The 17,013-nt window shown below is 49.0% G+C and overlaps 2 protein-coding genes across 2 annotated transcripts in view; one reads left to right on the top strand and one right to left on the bottom strand.

The window, feature by feature from the left end:
- LOC119437340 (uncharacterized) overlaps window positions 1-17,013 on the top strand; it is a 583,955-nt gene that overhangs the window by 550,833 nt on the left and 16,109 nt on the right. The window lies entirely within an intron of this gene.
- Window positions 10,651-14,338, bottom strand: LOC125943232 (uncharacterized). Its single transcript, XM_049661989.1, has 2 exons — window positions 13,923-14,338; window positions 10,651-10,952 (listed from the first exon to the last, which is right to left on the bottom strand). Exons 1-2 carry the CDS (start codon window positions 14,272-14,274, stop codon window positions 10,651-10,653), a joined length of 654 nt encoding a protein of 217 aa, XP_049517946.1. The 5' UTR covers window positions 14,275-14,338.

Below are 17,013 nucleotides of genomic sequence, written 5' to 3'. Positions count from 1 at the left end.
ATCTACAGGGGAGTAGTGAATTTAGCTAATTTATCTGCTTACCAGGTCCGTGCAAATTGATATTCTTTTTCATGTACCCGCTAATTCACAACAATTGTTGCACATTACTATAACCATACAGTGTCATGTAATTACTAGCATTCGCGAGTTTTACTTAGCAGTGCTTGAAACAGGAGATTTTAAATAAATAATAAATCTCACAGGCGATTTTCGGTGGTGGCGCCATCTGTGCAGAAACAGATCAAGCTGTCTCACGTCAGTTCCAACGTTTGTCAAATGTGGCGCGACTAAACAATATAAAGCACGGCGGTTCCGCAACTCTGCAGCGAGGTAGTGCGGCAGGCTTCGGGTGGGAAGGGACGAACGGCAGGGAGCACATCGTCACGTGTCAGTGGCGCACGGCGGGTGGAGAACCAGCTAGCGCGAACTGGAGGACGACAATCGCAGGCGGGAGGCAAACATGTAGAGCGAAGGGTCCTAGTGGTGGGGGACTCCAACGTAGCTAGGGTTAAGGAGGGCGTCCTTACAACAGTGAAGTCAGACGGGCGGGGGAGGGTGGAGGCCCAGTCAGGGAAGTGCATGGTTGACGCAATGGAAAAAGCTCAGAAGGTGGTATCGGACAACCTGGAGCATGAACATCTGGTCGTTATCCATGCTGGTCTCAACGATGTGCTGAAGGGAAGGAGCCAGAACCTAAACGGACAGTTAGAAGTTGGGTTGCGTAAACTCAGAGAAACCTCTGCGAATGTGCATGTGACCATATGCACAATCCCACATGTCCGGGGCCAGGCTAGCGGGATGGAACGGAGTGTGCTTGAGGCTAACCGGGTCATTAGGGGTCTGAGCCGACCACTTGGGTACGGCATAATGGAGGTAAACCGGGAAGTGTACGAGTCTGGCTCCCACCCTTTTGCACAGGATGGCATTCACTACAGTGGTGCCACGGGCGGGAGCGTAGGTAGTAGGATAGGGCGCCAAGCTACGGCTTTTTTGGGGGGACCCAGAGCCCTAAGACCACCAGTGTAGACGAAGGACCCAGAGAGGCCCCAAGATTCAAGAAACGTAGAATCGGTAGGAGAAGAAATAGACATAAGCACCAGGGGCAAGGTCATTCTGACATAGGGTACATTAACATGCAAGGTGGCAGGAATAGGCTGAAGTGGGAGGAGATAGACGAGCAACTAAGGCAGGAAAAGCTGATGGTATACGTGTTTGTGGAGACACATCTTAGGGACATGGAGCAACCTCCCTGTAATCCTGACTATGCATGGGAATATTGCAATAGAACAGAGGGCAGCAGAAAAGGGGGTGGAATTGGTAGAGTCACTCATAAAAGTATGAATTGGCAAAGGGTCAAACAGGAATGCAAGGAGCATTTATGGCTAAAAGGGAAAGTTGCAGGAGAGCAGACACTCCTTGGCTTTGTATACCTGTGGACAGGAGCAAATGCCAAAGAGGAAAACAAAAAAATGCTGGAATGCATATCAAGTGACATAAATGAGCTAGGAGAAGGGTGCGAGATTATTATACTAGGAGATATGAACGCACACATAGAAGACATGGACGGGTACACAGACTCAACAGGCAACATGATGCTGGATATGTGGGAAATTCATGACTTAGTTGTATGCAACAGTACTGAGAAGTGTGAAGGGCACATAACATGGGAGGTAGGGAGCCTGCAGTCGACGATAGATTATGCACTAATGTCACACAGGATGCACAATAGGCTAAATGTAATGAGCATATATGAATATGGCTCCAGAAGTCTAGGTAGTGATCACAAACGTATTAAGGTGAGTTTTAGAAGGGAAATGAAAGTAGGTAGCAGGCAAGATGAACAACCAGGTGGGATATTTTACTCGGAAAAGCAGCTTGAAATAGCAACCCAGCAAATTGAGGAAGTAATTTCAGAGGATACAAAAACAGAATGGACATATGCAAATTTAACAGGGCTATTTGAGCTAGAGCTTACTAAGGTGCGAGTCAGGACAAAAGAGAACAGAAGACGTAAACCCAAGAGCTGGTGGGATGAGGAGGTTAAGAAGCCCATAGAGAAACGTCAGGAAGCATCCAGGGAACACAGATATTCAAAGCAGAGGGGTGAACCAGAAGCTGATGTAGGCAGAAAATGGAATAACTTTTTAAACTGTAGAAGGGAAGCATCCCAATTGATCAATGAGAAGATCAGAAGAAAGGGGAGCCAATGGTTGTCAGAAGTAAACAAAAAGGATAGAAAAGCAGCGAAGAAATTTTGGAAACATCTCAACTCCTTGAGTAATAAGACTAGCCTAGAGCAGAGGTTTATAGTTACAGCCCAAGGTGTTCGACTAGAGGGAGATGAGGCAATGGAACATATAAAAACAATGATGACAGAAAAAATTCAAGAACGAAACGTAGCATGTGCTCAATCAGGTGAGGATAGACTAGTTAGTGCAGTGGCTCCACTTGCACAAAGCGATTGTGAAAGATCAGAGAAGAGGGTTGCTAGTAGCACGTCGACAAGTCCTGAACGCATCCCAATTATGTTGATAAAGACATTGGGCCCAAAATCTAAGAAAGCATTAAGAGAGGCAGTGAGCAAAATGATAATGGACGGTAAAGCCCCCGACGGGTGGAGACTGAGCAGGATGAGCATGATATATAAGGGAAAGGAGGACAAAGCCGACATAAACAACTACCGTCCCATAACAGTGACGTCAGTGGTTTACAGGGTGGTGATGCAGATTATAAAGGACAGACTGCAGACATGGCTGGAGAGCGAGGAGGTGCTGGGGGAACTACAAAATGGGTTCCGGAAACAAAGAAGGTTAGAAGATAATCTGTTATCATTGACACAGTGTATTGAAATAGCAGAAAAGGAACACAGGCCCCTATGGCTTGCATTTCTGGATATCAAGGGAGCCTATGACAGTGTAATCCAAAAGGATTTGTGGGACATACTGGGTACTCTAGATGTGGAAGATGGAGTAAGAAATCTTTTAAAAGATATCTATAAAAGTAACAAGGTGCTTATAAAATGGGAAAACAAGGTATCTGGGCCTATAGAGATACAGCAGGGGCTTAGGCAGGGGTAGAGCACTGCACGGCAGTGGCGCACCGACGGGGGGGGATTCGGGGGTCAGAACCCCCCCCCCCCCCCCCTGAGGCCGACTTAACCCCCCCTTTTGTTGAATCCCTTTTCTTTCCTTACGCATTTGAGTACTGCAACTAAGATGTAAGACGCGCAATCGTCTGCACACTCGCAAAAAGCGCATTTTATTGACAATTTGACGTGAAGAAATCGAAATTAGTGCTGTTTAGATGGTATTGGCAAACTGTCAACCCCCCCCCTGGCAGAGATCCTGGGTGCGCTACTGCTGCACGGGCCAGATTTTTCGGCCCGAGCCCGGCCCAGGCCCGCTTTACAAGGCCCGAGCCCAGCCCGGGCCCGTAATACAGAGCCCGAGCCCGGCCCGGGCCCGGGCGTACATGACCGGGACCAGCCCGGGCCCGGCCGGGGCCCGTGGTTCCAAGCCCGGGCCCGACCCGGGCCCGGGCGTTCATTACTAAGCTTAGCTAGGGCCCGCGTGTGCATGACCAGGCCCGGCCTGTAAGAGAAAAAAAAATCTTTTTTTTACTTACAGATTGTACCGTATCTTTCAGCCTCGCGTTCTCGAGGTTTAATCAGCTGCAGTATATAAGTAATAAAAGGCCGAAATCTTTGTTTCTCCCACGGGAACATCAGTAATCCGGCCCATTGCCTGTGCTGCTATTTTTCCGCTGGTGCCCATGCACTTACCTTGATTTGTACGATATGGTTCTATGATGTCATTTAGTATGCAAATATACAGGGTGTTTCATTTTAGCTGAACCAAATTTTTAAAAATTGCCTGTTGCAGATTGCACAATTATATAACAATCCTTGATCTAAACTACTCGATGAGGCGGTCATTACTTCCAAGAGAAAACATAACGCCTAATTGAAGAATTAACATAATTACGCTAATTAACTTTTTCATTAATTATTTTACGGCACATCTTTCAATCTACGAATTATAGCCGCTGAGTTCGCAGGCGTATCCACTTGGAATGAATTCTCAGGACTGAACCAGTTTCGAGATATTAATTTTCAAGGTGTCCGACGAAATGAATGGGCGTTCCAGTTAACTTTTTGAGGAAAACGCTGTTTTATGCATTGAAGCGCAAAAGTAACTGGCCTTAGCGCTAAAATAATGCAATAGTATCGACACTGGTAGTAGTGCAATCGCAGAAGCGCTAACATGGAAATGGTTTGAGGAGTGGTTCTTTGTATAACTTATTTTTCCTTACGGCAGGGTTAATGGGAGATCGCAGGGAGAGGCCTTCGTCCTGCAGTGCATATAAATATAGGCTGATGATGATGATGACAGTCATTTTTCCCGTGTGACTTCAGCTTGGCACAGAATGCATTGAACCATGCAATGCATAACGGTTGCGTGTGCTCGAAGGCCTACTTAAGTCCTTTAATGAGCGGGCCGGAGTCTGGCCCAGGCCCGTGGCTTCAAGCTCGAGTCCGGCCCGGGCCCGCGGCCTCAAGCCCGAGCCCGCCAAAAAAACGCTTCGGACGGCCCGGCCCGGCCCGCGGGCCGGGCCGGGCCCGTGCAGAGCTCTAGGCAGGGGTGCACTCTGTCACCTCTGTTGTTCATGCTGTAATTACAAGGATTAGAGAAAAAATTAGAGAGGAGCGGACTTGGCTTCAACCTTTCCTTTTTCAAGCAAGGAGAATGGATTAAACAGTCATTACCAGGACTGATGTATGCGGATGACATTGTACTTATGGCTGACAGCAAGGAAGACTTGCAGAGATTAATGGACATCTGTGGTAAAGAGGGAGATAGCTTAGGTTTGAAGTTTAGTAAAGAAAAATCGGCAGTCATGATTTTTAATGATAATCAGGGCAGCGAGCATAGGATACAGGAGGTTACGCTGGAGGTGGTGGATAAGTACAAATATCTTGGAGTGTGGATAAACAATGGGGCTGAGTACCTAACGGAACATGAAAAATATGTGACGGCTAAAGGTAGCAGAAATGCAGCTGTGATGAAAAATAGGGCACTGTGGAATTACAATAGGTACGAAGTGGTGAGAGGGATTTGGAAAGGGGTGATGGTCCCTAGTTTGACTTTCGGCAATGCGGTCCTGTGCATGAGATCAGAGGTTCGAGGAAGGTTGGAAGTTAAGCAGCGAGGGGTAGGTAGACTGGCTCTGGGAGCACACGGAAATACACCCAATCAGGGGGTACAGGGTGACATGGGATGGAGGTCATTCGAGGGCAGGGAAGCCAGCAGCAAGATAGAATTTGAGGAGCGATTGAGAGAAATGGCAGAAAAGCGGTGGGCAAGTAGTGTTTTCAGTTATTTGTACATGAGGAATGTTGATACAAAATGGAGGAAGCTGACCAGAAAACTGTCAATGAAATATTTGGACTGCAGGAGGGGTGAAAACCAGGAAACAGCGGTTAAGAAAAAGGTTAAGGAAACAGAGAGGGGTCTGTGGAAAACAGGGATGCAGACGAAATCAGCACAGGGAACATACCGAACTTTCAAGCAAGAAATTGCCAAAGAAAATATCTACGATAATTCTAGGGGAAGCTCTTTGTTGTTTGAAGCCAGGACGGGAGTATTGCGGACTAAGATGTACCGAGTCAAGTACCAAGGTATAGACACGTTGTGCTGTGCGTGTGGAGAAGAAGAGGAAACGACTGAACACCTCATACTTTTCTGTAAAGGACTTAACCCTACAGTGCAAAGCAACGGGGCTGATTTTTTCAAAGCATTGGGGTTTAGGGACAGTGAAGGCAAATAGACTTTAAGCGGGTAGAAATAACCAAACAGAGGTTATCTGATTGGTGGATAAAATCAAGGCAGGGGTGAAATTTCACCCACCACAAAGTACAAAATATGTTAATAGTCATGGCTAGGTGGCGTATGCCACCGCCCGGTTTGAAGGGTTCAGCCTCATCCATCCATCCATCCAAGCGCGCAGAACGCGAAGGGAATTGTCTCTCCTGGTTTGAGCGTTTGGCTCAGTCTAGTCACGGCGCCTCCCCCACTTCCTTCAAGCACACGTGTCTGCAACCACGCCTTCAATGTAGTCCTACATGAGTTCACTAACTTGTGGCTGCGGGGAGAAAAATAAACAAAGAAAGAAAGCGCCGTGCACGGTACATCATGAGTGCATGCTAGATAGCCAGCAGGTTAGGCTATCGTGCCAAGGAGAATTGCAAATTGCCCTCGCCCCCTCAATTTTGCAGGCTCGTACGACGATATCTGGAAACTTGCTTTCCCCACGCGCTGAGGTGTGTGGCAGGTGTTTGACTATTGTACGCGACGCCATTGGGAACGATAGGATTAGCAGCCAACAATGAGCGAGCCTTGCAGACTGCAGGGAAAAGTTTTGATAGGTGCGTGACCTGCTGCATTCCAAGCCGCGCGCAGTGTTGCCAGGTCGTACGAGGCGGCGTAGCCCAAAGCTACAGAAATTGTAGCCCAATTGTAGCCAAACCCCCAAAAATCGCAAAAAAAATTTCGTGGTCAAATTACCCATTTTAGATGCGAAGCATCTTATGCTCGTCGTACGATTCAAAGCATTCAAGCCCAAGCCCTTAAGATATGTCTTGGCCTACCACGCAGTGCGTCAACGGCTGAAACCATTGCCATTGCTCAGGATTACCCAATCACGACGCACATTGCCGTTGAGACAATGCGTACGCATCTCAGACACTATGCTAGGACCCCTTACCACCACCTGGCGAGCCTCACTGCTGAAAGGACCTGCTCGACATTTAGCGCTATTGTCAGTGCACGTCGTGCATGGTTTACTTCAGGGTACGCACCTGCGGCCAAGCCAGTGCTTCCTCCGTGGTGTTTGAGCCGTCCACAAGTACATATAACGATTACAGGGCTACAGAAGAAGTCAGATGTACCGGCCCCTGCTCTAAAACAACTGAGTTTACTCCTCTTGCATGAAAAGTACAGCAACCACGTGCACATCTATACCGATGGATCGACTACGTCGTCCAGTTCTGGTGGTGCGGTGGTTATACCAACGCGAGGAACAACACTGCGGTTGAAGACATCGCATGTCACGACCTTAACGGCGGCAGAACTAACGGCTCTGCGTCGTGCACTAGAATTCATTGATTCTGAAAGACCTACAAAATGGGCTGTGTTTTCAGACTAAAAACGGGCATTACAGCGCATGCAGTCAGATCTCCGACGCGGCTGTCATGAACAGTTGACATACGAAACCGTGAAGTTTCACCATCACGTCCAACAAAAAGGCCACGAGGTTGTATTTCAATGGGTACCTGGTCATTGTGGAATCAGTGGCAATGATTCCGCAGACAACGCTGCTCGCACATCACACCAAGAAGAGCTCAGCGTTCCAATTCCACTTTCGAGGACAGACGCCGCAAGGCAGCTTCGACACCTGGCACGCAGTCATCTCACTGACCGAGTGGAACTCGCCAAACCTACGACTTACGCGACTGTATTAATTAAACCCCTCACTGCAACTCCGACCTCCATTCGGACTTCCTCGACGTGAAGCTTCGCTTCTCTGTCGCCTTTGGTTAGGAGTTGCCTTCACAAAGGCATACTCTACATTAATTGGAGTGACCGACAGTGCAGCATGCGAGGTCTGCGGCACCGACGAAACGATTGACCACCTGCTGTGCCACTGTCCACGATATGCCCAAGAAAGACAAGAACTTGCAAACGTGCTAAAACAACTGGACAATCGGACGTTTTCCGTGCAGGTGCTCTTGGAACACCGCCCCCATCGATCGTCGGCCCATAAAGCGGTGAAGGCACTTTTGTGCTTTTTGAGGACGACGGGCTTGTGTCAACGTCTGTGACTATTAGTGCACTAACACACGCGTCAGCGAACTAACCGCGCATTTCCCTTCTTTCCTTCCCTCCTCTCTCTCACTGTCACCTTTGTATTCCCTCTTCCCATTCCCCCGGTGTAGGGTAGCCAACCGGACGTTATCCTGGTTAACCTCCCTGCCTTCTGCCTTTCTCTTGCTTCCTTATGCTCGTGCACACCCGCACTGCGCATGCGCATCCTCCTCCCCTCCTCTCCATGTCTCCTCTCCTTCCGCATTCCTCTACAAGGCAAAACTCCTGTGTTTTGACTGGCTTGCGACGAGCGTTGCTTGTTTTCCGGCGACAAAAGTAGATCTCGGACCCATTGGTGGGACGAGTGCTTTGTCCGCTCGCGCGATGTAGACTTTCCGATCGCCGAAAAGATCGGCAAGCAGAACATCTACTTCGCGCGACAGGGAAAAGCCCTACTAGTGTGAACGGGCCTTTAGGACGACGCCGTTCCGTCCGCTCAGCGTGAGTTGCCTCGCGTTCCCTGTCGCGCAAGCATATCGTACTCGCGTGAAGTTGTAACAGAGTAGTTCAAGCGGAGCTCTATACTTTGCTATCGTGGTCAATACTATCACCCTTCAGAGGAAAGTGGTACATTTCATAGTAAAGCATTCCTTGCCTCATACTTAGCACTTTGCTGTAATAGGTAGGTGGGTTATAGGTAGCTAGGTTCCTGTCTCGACTCGCTTTAATAAAAAGAATGTGTGACCGATTGTATCATCGAAGTTATGCAGTGAAGCACAACAGCCCACGGTGCTCTTAAACGCTAAGAGCACCGTGGGTTTCCTTTTTTTTTTAATGTTTTTTATAGGTGGTGGTCAAAACACGACGTCTAAGACATGTTCACGGCTCCCGAGGTCGCTTCTGCCAAAAAGCATAGCCTTGAAGATCCGCAATTCAAATCCAGTTGACGCCACCCTATGGGGCGTGGACTTGGACACCACCTATGGCCTAACACATCGAACGCATACTTTTCTCGTTCCAAAGCCTGCCAGCTCTTTGAAACACTCGACGCCTGTGCCTCGTGTCCCTTTCTCGTCTTCTTTCCTTGTGAATTGAGAATGTAAGACTGGGCGTGTTCGTTGAGCATATTCTGAAGCGCGAGGCGCGAAGACGACGACGGACAAAGTGGGAGAAAACACACCCCCCACGGGCGCCACTTCCAACATAGTTTAGTCAGAAAAAGCACCGTATATAAGCCCAAGGCGCTATCACAGTTTTATCAATGCGCAGACGCATTCAGGTAGTTCAACTCTTTCGATGACAGTGAAACCGAAACCACGTTGACACACCTATTGCCTGCTTCGATAATTCTCCTGGCTTCGATGGTTAACCTAACCCCCTTATAGTGGCTTCTGGCGACAATAGAGCAGGTACGAAGATTAGGTTTACACTTGTGAACGCAATCTCGGCAATGAATTGCCAGGTGATCCTCTCTGCCATTCCTGACGTTATTGTTGGGCTCTCTTAACCGATCATTCAAGCATTACTCAGTTTGACCCTCGTATTTTTTTTTTATTTTTTTTTTTTTTTTTACTGCACGACATGGGAATTTCGTAAACCACTCCGACCTGGCAATCGACGTAATTATTTCCGTGGTTTACAGCGCAGGCCGGGGCTCTTGCGGAGACAAGGATTAGTCATCCTGCAGAGCCCGGAAAGCTTCAACAGGGCGTAGAAGACCACCTTTCAGTGAAGGCTCGCACTTTGAGGAGCCGTGTTTGACTGCACAATCTCTGGGACCGGCCCACTTTTCCCAGTACTTTTCTCAAGGAAGCTTACGGTAGTAGAAACCATGCGACGCAGTACCGAGCCGATTATATTTTAACATTTATTCGCAGCAGTACAAATGTCATCGTCGTTTTAACATACCCCACATGGCATGGTGATAAATAGGCACGAATGTGTAACTCATTGTCGCTGATTGACATCACAATTCGCGTTTCTCACACTTATGCTCGTTCACTACCTATGTAGCGCCCAACAATCGGCATGCTGTCAGCACGCGTCGAACGGCCGGCGTAAAAATCAAGTCATTGTCGTTTTCAACGTGGTAGTCGTCATGTAGTTGCGGTCACATACCCGTGTGATTGCGACTCCCACACACACAACTAGTCAACTTACACAAACATGTTGGTCGACCTGGTATCGTTTTGCGAAACCACTAACACTGAATAGCCAGTGCTGTTAGTGGCTGCGATGCTTTGCATCTTTGCAGCAAAGCATCTGTGCAGGTAACAGATTCTATTATTGGCCACGGTGGCCGTATTCCGATGAGGGCAAAAATTAGCAGCGCTCTTGCAATGCTTTGTTTGGCCCTCCAGCAGGGTGGCCAGCAGGGTAACCCCCCCCCCCCCCCCCATGTTGAAAAACACCACGTGCTCAAAATAATTCCGCAGTCCTACATGAGAGCGTATTTCATTGTCCCTGCGCTGCCCGTGGGCAGGTAAACCCAATCAGTTAGGTATTGTACTTTTCTTTATGTTGCTGCGTACAAATCGCCAACGGTTCACTGTATAGTTGAAGCGGAACCAATCGAAAGTGCCGCACTCACAATCCGGCCAATGATTATAGCAGCGAGAGATGGAACGCCTCGTATCGATAAACAGTAAACGCCTCACTGTAGGCGCGATTTATTATGATGTACAGGGTTCGAAGAGTTCGAAAGAAGCGGTCTTCGCTAAAACGAAACGCACGTGCTTGTCCTAGTACGCACACCACACACAAAGTTCACGTGATTGACGGTGCACTTTCACTCTAGCAGGATGTCGTTCGTGAAGACGCCGAACGTGAAGAGAGGCGGGTACTGTGGCCCCGGATGCTCTGCAGCGACGTCCTCGTCGCATCCCTCCAGCCTCACGCCTGCGGAAGGCAGGCTCAGCATGTCTCTTGGCAACCCTAGCTTCCACGCTGCGCCGGAAGTCTCCGCGCTGGACGTTTGGCTGGACGCGTCCTTTTTGATGCGAGGCTGACTGCAGACGTTCGTTGGCTCGTTCCGAGGCTGGGGGGAAAGGCTCTCCCTACGAACAAGAGACCAGTCACTGGAGCCGTACGCTGCAATAGGAAACACAAATATCAGGCTGCGTTCCTTCCTTAGAGAATGTTAACGTGTGCGGTATCCCGGTAAACGCAATGACGTTTTCTGATTACTGGGTTGCCGGAGCCGTAAATAACAGCGCCCGCGTCGGAGGCGCCACCTGCTGGCGCAAAACTCAACCAGACAAACGCCGCCATGGCCTCCGAGCGCTGGCAGATAATTCCCGTCGTCGCATTAGGCGCGCTCCCCGGCAGGAAAGTGTAATGTCTGAAACTTAAGCTCGTTTCCCTGTGTGGTTTTTTTTTTTTTTTTTTTTTTGCAGCACACACATGTATCATCCTGTGGTGCACATTTTCTCCGGTATGTTATTGTCCTCAGGCAGCCAGTACAGGCCTCACGTAGCAAGGCACTTCGCTTTGCATTATCATACAGACTTTCCTCCCCCGGTTTCTTTTCTCGATGTGTTTGTAATGCTCCATGTCTTCCTTTGCATCCAATTTATGGTCTCTTTATCTCTCACGTTTAATTTATGACTTCTGGTTGTCCATTTACACTTTCGATTACCCTGTACTTGGTTGCCAGCTTCCGTGACCTCTTCCGCCATTCCGTGTCCACGCATAATTTTTGAGGTACCGAGCACTTAGGGAGCCTAGGGAACCTACATGCAAGCGCCGTTTTAGGGTGGTGACAACTCCGAAATTTTGAGCGCTATTTACCGCCAAATTTGGTGAGTAGCCATTTTGATTCTCAATATCGCTAGTAGTCGCGGCGTATCCCTGCATTCTTTTTGTCACGCTCTCATGTACCCCTTTTGGCACGCCATCTAATAAATTTCTTTAGTTTTGCAGCAATGCGCACACGAAACCTGCATACATCTTTAATATACTAGTTGCCTGTTCCTCTTATTTTAACGCATCAAACTTATGTTTTTCAATGGCATAGAATGCAACAAGTTATAAGGAAGGGTGGCGTCCTCGTGGTAGTATTTTCTCACGCCAAGAATGTGCACTGCATTAAACATTGTCGTTGCCTTCCCCTTGTACACACTATATAAAGGGTGTTTTCGAAGTGTGCTGTAATAAAAACTGTGCTTACAAGCCTGTTTAACTAAAACGTAGATGTGCCATGCACTGCTCTCAGACACGCTAAGGTCTCTGGCTGCTGAGGCCAAAGTTTATTTTAAAATATGAATTAGTTTCACAGCATCAACGGGTGCAGGAAACGTGGTCTGTCGGCTGGTCTTTTCGCCGTTTTGTTTCCCACATGCTATATTTGACGGAAAATTTTACCCGCCAATTTAGCTTACCCTTACAAAGGTAGTCACCACCCTAAAACAGCGCTTGCATGTAGGCTCCCTAGGAGCACTCGCTTGCGAGCGCCGCGGTGCGGAGAATGACCTGGCTATGCCCACCATTGAACTTTCGCTATCTCCGTGCGAATGGGACGGAAGGAGCAAAACCTGCCAGCGCTCGAATCTCGGACGCCATGACATAGCGCTATTATTGCAGCCACCACTACAGGGCGATCACTGTTAAGAATTGTGGAGTTTTTTAAAAATAGCCTCTTGCAGATAACATAATTCCAGTCCTTGGGCGGGATTGTTGAGAGAGGCGGACATTACTTGCACGAGAAATCGAAACACATATTCAAATAACTAACAAAAATCTAGTAATCATCTGTTGAATCAATTACTTCACGGAACATGTTGTAATTTACGCATTGTAGCCGGTGAGCTTGCAAGGCGTATCCACTTGGAATGGATTTCCAGAATGACGCCAGTTTAAAGATGTGCCATCAAACTTGCCGTAAAAATGCATTGTTGTTCCACTTACCTTTTTAAGAAAACACTTTTTTATGCATTGAAGCACGAAAGTAACTGGAACGTCCATGCATTTCGTTCCACGCTTTGGGAAATAACATCTCGGAGCTGGTCTCATCCTGGAAACGTGGATACGTCTTCCAAGCTGACCGGCAACAATTCATCAATTTCAATATGTGCCGTAAGGTAATTAATTAGGAAGGTAATTAGTGAACTTTCGTTAATTACTGGGACATGTGTTTCGATTTCTCGTGCCTGTACTGTCCGCCTCGTCGATCAATCCAGCTCAGGGACAAGAATTACGCCATTTTAAAAGTGCCATAAACGTAAAAGTGAACACCCCGCACATATTGTTCTTGAGATTATCGACGAGAAGTGGCCTATATCGCACATACTGTGCGATATAGTATACTGTGCGCTACAATCCCTGATCGCTCAACACGGCGCTGAAGAATGAACGAGTACACATAGCACAATGAGCACGACAAACAGTAAAACACAAACGACTCGCATGCGGAAGCACCAAGACGGACAAGAGCTGTGCTTTCAAATGTATCTGTCAATTTTCTTTTGCTCTAATCAACTTGTGGCTCCATACTCTCGTTCTAGTGTAGCACGAGGATCACCCCGGCGTCTTCTTCCACTATCATTTTCGTTTCGCTTTAGTAACCACACAAGACTTATAGCAAATTGAACGCTAATTTCAATTAAACAAACTGTAATTTCTACGATGCTTTCCTTGGCTTTATTACCTGTTGACTTCGTCTGCTTGTTACTATATATCAAGCCTCTCTGCCCCATTCGTCATATTGCCTCTATTGTCATGAATGTCTTCCTCTCTCTAGATCTCTCTCGAGAAGGGTTACGCGTCTACATTACGCCATGCGTGGCTCTTTTCACTGCACGTAGGGAGAGCGTCGACCTCTAACCTCGAAGTCCCCAAGAAGCGCATCTAACCATTCTTCCGCATCATGCACTATCGGTAGCGTACAAACTGTCAAAAACTGGCGGGAAAACCTGAAGATCGCTGTCACATTTACTGCGCCGAGGAGATAACGGAACCGGAAGCCTTCCGAAAACCCCACATTGTCTCGCGAAACGAGCACATGCTCACAAGAACGAGCAGGGTTTCAACAATCAAAAGTGCTTTAAAATCGTATCAACTCACCTCCGGTCTTCGCAGCGTCTTCAAAACAACGTCTGTCAGGTGAACTCTTTCGTTTGAGGATGATCGGGGTCACAGGTTGCTCAGAAGCCGCAGGCATGGCACCGGGGGGAGAATTTTTCACTTCATCTAACGTGAACATCCCGTCCCAGGTTGCTGCGGGCTTCCTGTCACGGCCACCACGGCCTCCACGGCTGCCACGGCCACGACAAGGTGTTGCCCTGCACTGCTCTTCGATTCCGGTCATGACTTCTGGTGTTACAGCACGTGCAACAGACGAACAAGTATGCGACTGATCCGTGAGTTCACAGAAGCAACTACGACTGACAACCGTTCCCTTTCCGTCGCGGTTCATAGTGCAAAACTTGGAGAAAGGTCCACGTAACTGCTCGCTTTGCTGGAAAATGACGATGCACAGAAGCACGAAGCAGGCCGCAGAGTCGTCCAATGCGTGCGTCTTCTTCAGCGAGCGTGTAGCAGACTGCTGCGAGGCGAGCACACGGAGACGCAAGCGCGGCTCCGGAAACGCGACGTTAGCTCCGCGTGCGAGTTTCCGAACTGAACCCGGGCGATGTCCGCGCGGCGCGCTGTCTTCTGAACAACACTTGCGACGCCGCTGATTTCGTGGCAGGCGTTATCTGTGTGCTTCCGTAAATACGCAGCCCTGCCTTAGCGCTAAGCGTTACCAATTTTCCTTTGTTCCGCTAACCAGCGCCGCCTCTATTTTCTCAATGGCGGCGCAATCGCTCCCTGCCCAATGGGAACCGTTGGTGCGCGCCCTAGTTCAGTGAGTTGCCGCGATGTGACGCTACCCTGATGGTACGACTGCTTGGGTCACGCGTGCGTTCAGTGCTCTCCGCTGCCGTTCCGGAAGAGATGCGGTAGACGCTCCGTCCCTCACATATTTCCCGCATCTGTCCGTGGCCTCCGCGATCAGCTCCGTGAGCGCGCCGGCGCGTCGCCGGAGCTGATCGCGGAGACGGCACGGTCTGTCACTATTACTTGCTCCGACTTCCGTCGTGAGGCGCCACACAGGTGTAACCGTTACTAGAACCAACTCAGTTTCATAGCTCCGCGATAGGGTTGGTAATATGGATGAATGATTAATTGATTAATCAATTAAAAGCATCGCGCAAAAGGATTAATCTTCATCGATGTCCACCTTTCACTTAATCGATTAGACGTGTTCGATTAATCGTTTTCGAGAGTTTGACAGGAGTTGCGCGAAATTTTTGAAATCGTACTAGAATAGCGGAGCACGAGCAGTGACGGTGCGGCTGTGGTAGAGCGACTGTCGACTGTTTTTCCGTGTCCAGAGCAAGGAGGTCCAGAGTGATGCCGAGCCGAATGCTTACCCTATCTTCGCCCAGTCCGCGCACGCCCCGAAGCTGAAATGCCCTCGCAATTCAAGGCATACTATAGCACCCCAGTCGTCGATCGTCGTGTCACTCCCAGTCCACTGAAACGTGGCACAGTATGCGCACCGGTTTGGAGCATGTATTTGATATAACGATCACGTTTTGTCAATTCAAGCAAATCTGTAGCGTCTATTCCCGCATGCTGGTTGTGTGGCCATTCAAAGAAGGTGTTGGTTTCACCCGAACATCCCAGCCAATTCACATTGCTTCGCTCTGTAGAAAAGAGCACGTGGTTTTGGAGGCGGTGGTGCTGGTGGTGGTGTTGCAGCAGGCGGGGTTAGCGTGGTATACATAGCCGGTAATTGTTCCCCCGAGCCTCCTATGAGTTGAGATCAGGGGAGTGTCACCAGGTGTCAGTGAGCCCCGTGTCTCACAGGAAGGCAATCACCACTCGTTGCACTCTCTTCCTGATTGCTGCGGGCCCTCCGGGGAAAACAACGTCCTCATAGGTCCTGTGCAAAAGACCACTCTTTTTCAGGCTGTCGTCCACCGCGTTTCTTTCTGGGTCGAACTGTAGGCATAGCCAAATGAAATGTTCAATGTCGCTGATATCACCACAGAAGGCATAGAGCGGGGAATGGCAACGTCCAGTCTTGAATGACCAAGCCTGGGTGTACGCGGAGTCGGTTCTGATGCGGTACAACAGCGTCACTTCCTCGCGAGTAAGTCTATGGATCACACGGGTTTGGTGTGGAGTCTTGGGGATAGCCCTAAAGTGATTACGCATTGCATTCTTAGAGATCTGAAAAATGCTTGGCGCTGTGACTTTTGGGACACATGTCAGCGCTAGGCGTGCAAAAGCATCAGCTTTTTCGTTTGTTTCAATTCCTACGTGGGATGGGATCCATTGAAAGTTTACGTTAAATCCCTTGCTCATAGATCAGTGCTAGAGATTGCCTTGTAAACTCCTCTTGAGGTAGGCCAAGATGTAATCGTTGTAATGCTGACTTTTGAGTGCGGCAGCAGCACGATGTCTCGTGCAGATTAGGCCCGTAGTTTTCGCAAGGCAACGGTATAATTGCGGCGCTTTGTACTGTTGTAGACAAAACTACGCGATCCAGGCGGCCAGACCATGATACATCAAGGGAGGGTATGCAGAATGCCCGGCTATCGGTTTGTGCACATTCCGACCCGTCTGTGTACGCTTGTAGGTGGCTTTGAAACGCTGTGCTCAAGTGGTCCAACGTACAAGGAACTTAGCTTCGGCAGTTGGAATGGTGCGTTCGGCCGGTAGCCGGGGTACATTGAAGCTCCAGTTCGAAATAGACCATGGCGGGTCGAGACTACTCCGTTTAGGTCATTCCAATCCTAAAGATCGGAAGGTGTTCAGCGCCGCCTGGAAATGGGAGCGAGTTCTTGTTGTTAGCCGCCGCAGAAGCGCCGTGCCTGCGGGGAACTCGGCCATCCTTAACAGCTGCGTGAACAAGGCCCGAGATACCAAAATGTGGAGTGGGAGAGACTGCTTCAGTAGCAACCTTCTCGTTTGAAGCTACCCGAGGAATTCCCATCGCCAAGCGAAGTCCCTTTCTATATACTGCCTCCAAGCGTTCGAATGGGGCTCTTGCCTTGCCCAGGGGGCGCTGCAAAAATGGTGCTAAACAGCGCCCTCAATCCGAAACTGGGTAGTACCAAGCTCGGTCGTCTGCTTCGGGAAGCACGTTTACAATATGGACTCG

This window comes from Dermacentor silvarum, chromosome 1 (genome assembly GCF_013339745.2).
Source record: "Dermacentor silvarum isolate Dsil-2018 chromosome 1, BIME_Dsil_1.4, whole genome shotgun sequence".
NCBI lineage: Eukaryota > Metazoa > Arthropoda > Arachnida > Ixodida > Ixodidae > Dermacentor > Dermacentor silvarum.
This window is presented reverse-complemented; position numbering and strand designations above follow the sequence as displayed.

Coding starts and splice junctions, on each gene's coding strand:
- LOC125943232 (XM_049661989.1), bottom strand. CDS start 14,274: ATGAACCGCGACGGAAAGGGAACGGTTGTCAGTCGTAGTTGCTTCTGT. Junction 10,953..13,922: donor AGACGCTGCGAAGACCGGAG/GTGAGTTGATAC, acceptor TTCCTATTGCAG/CGTACGGCTCCAGTGACTGG.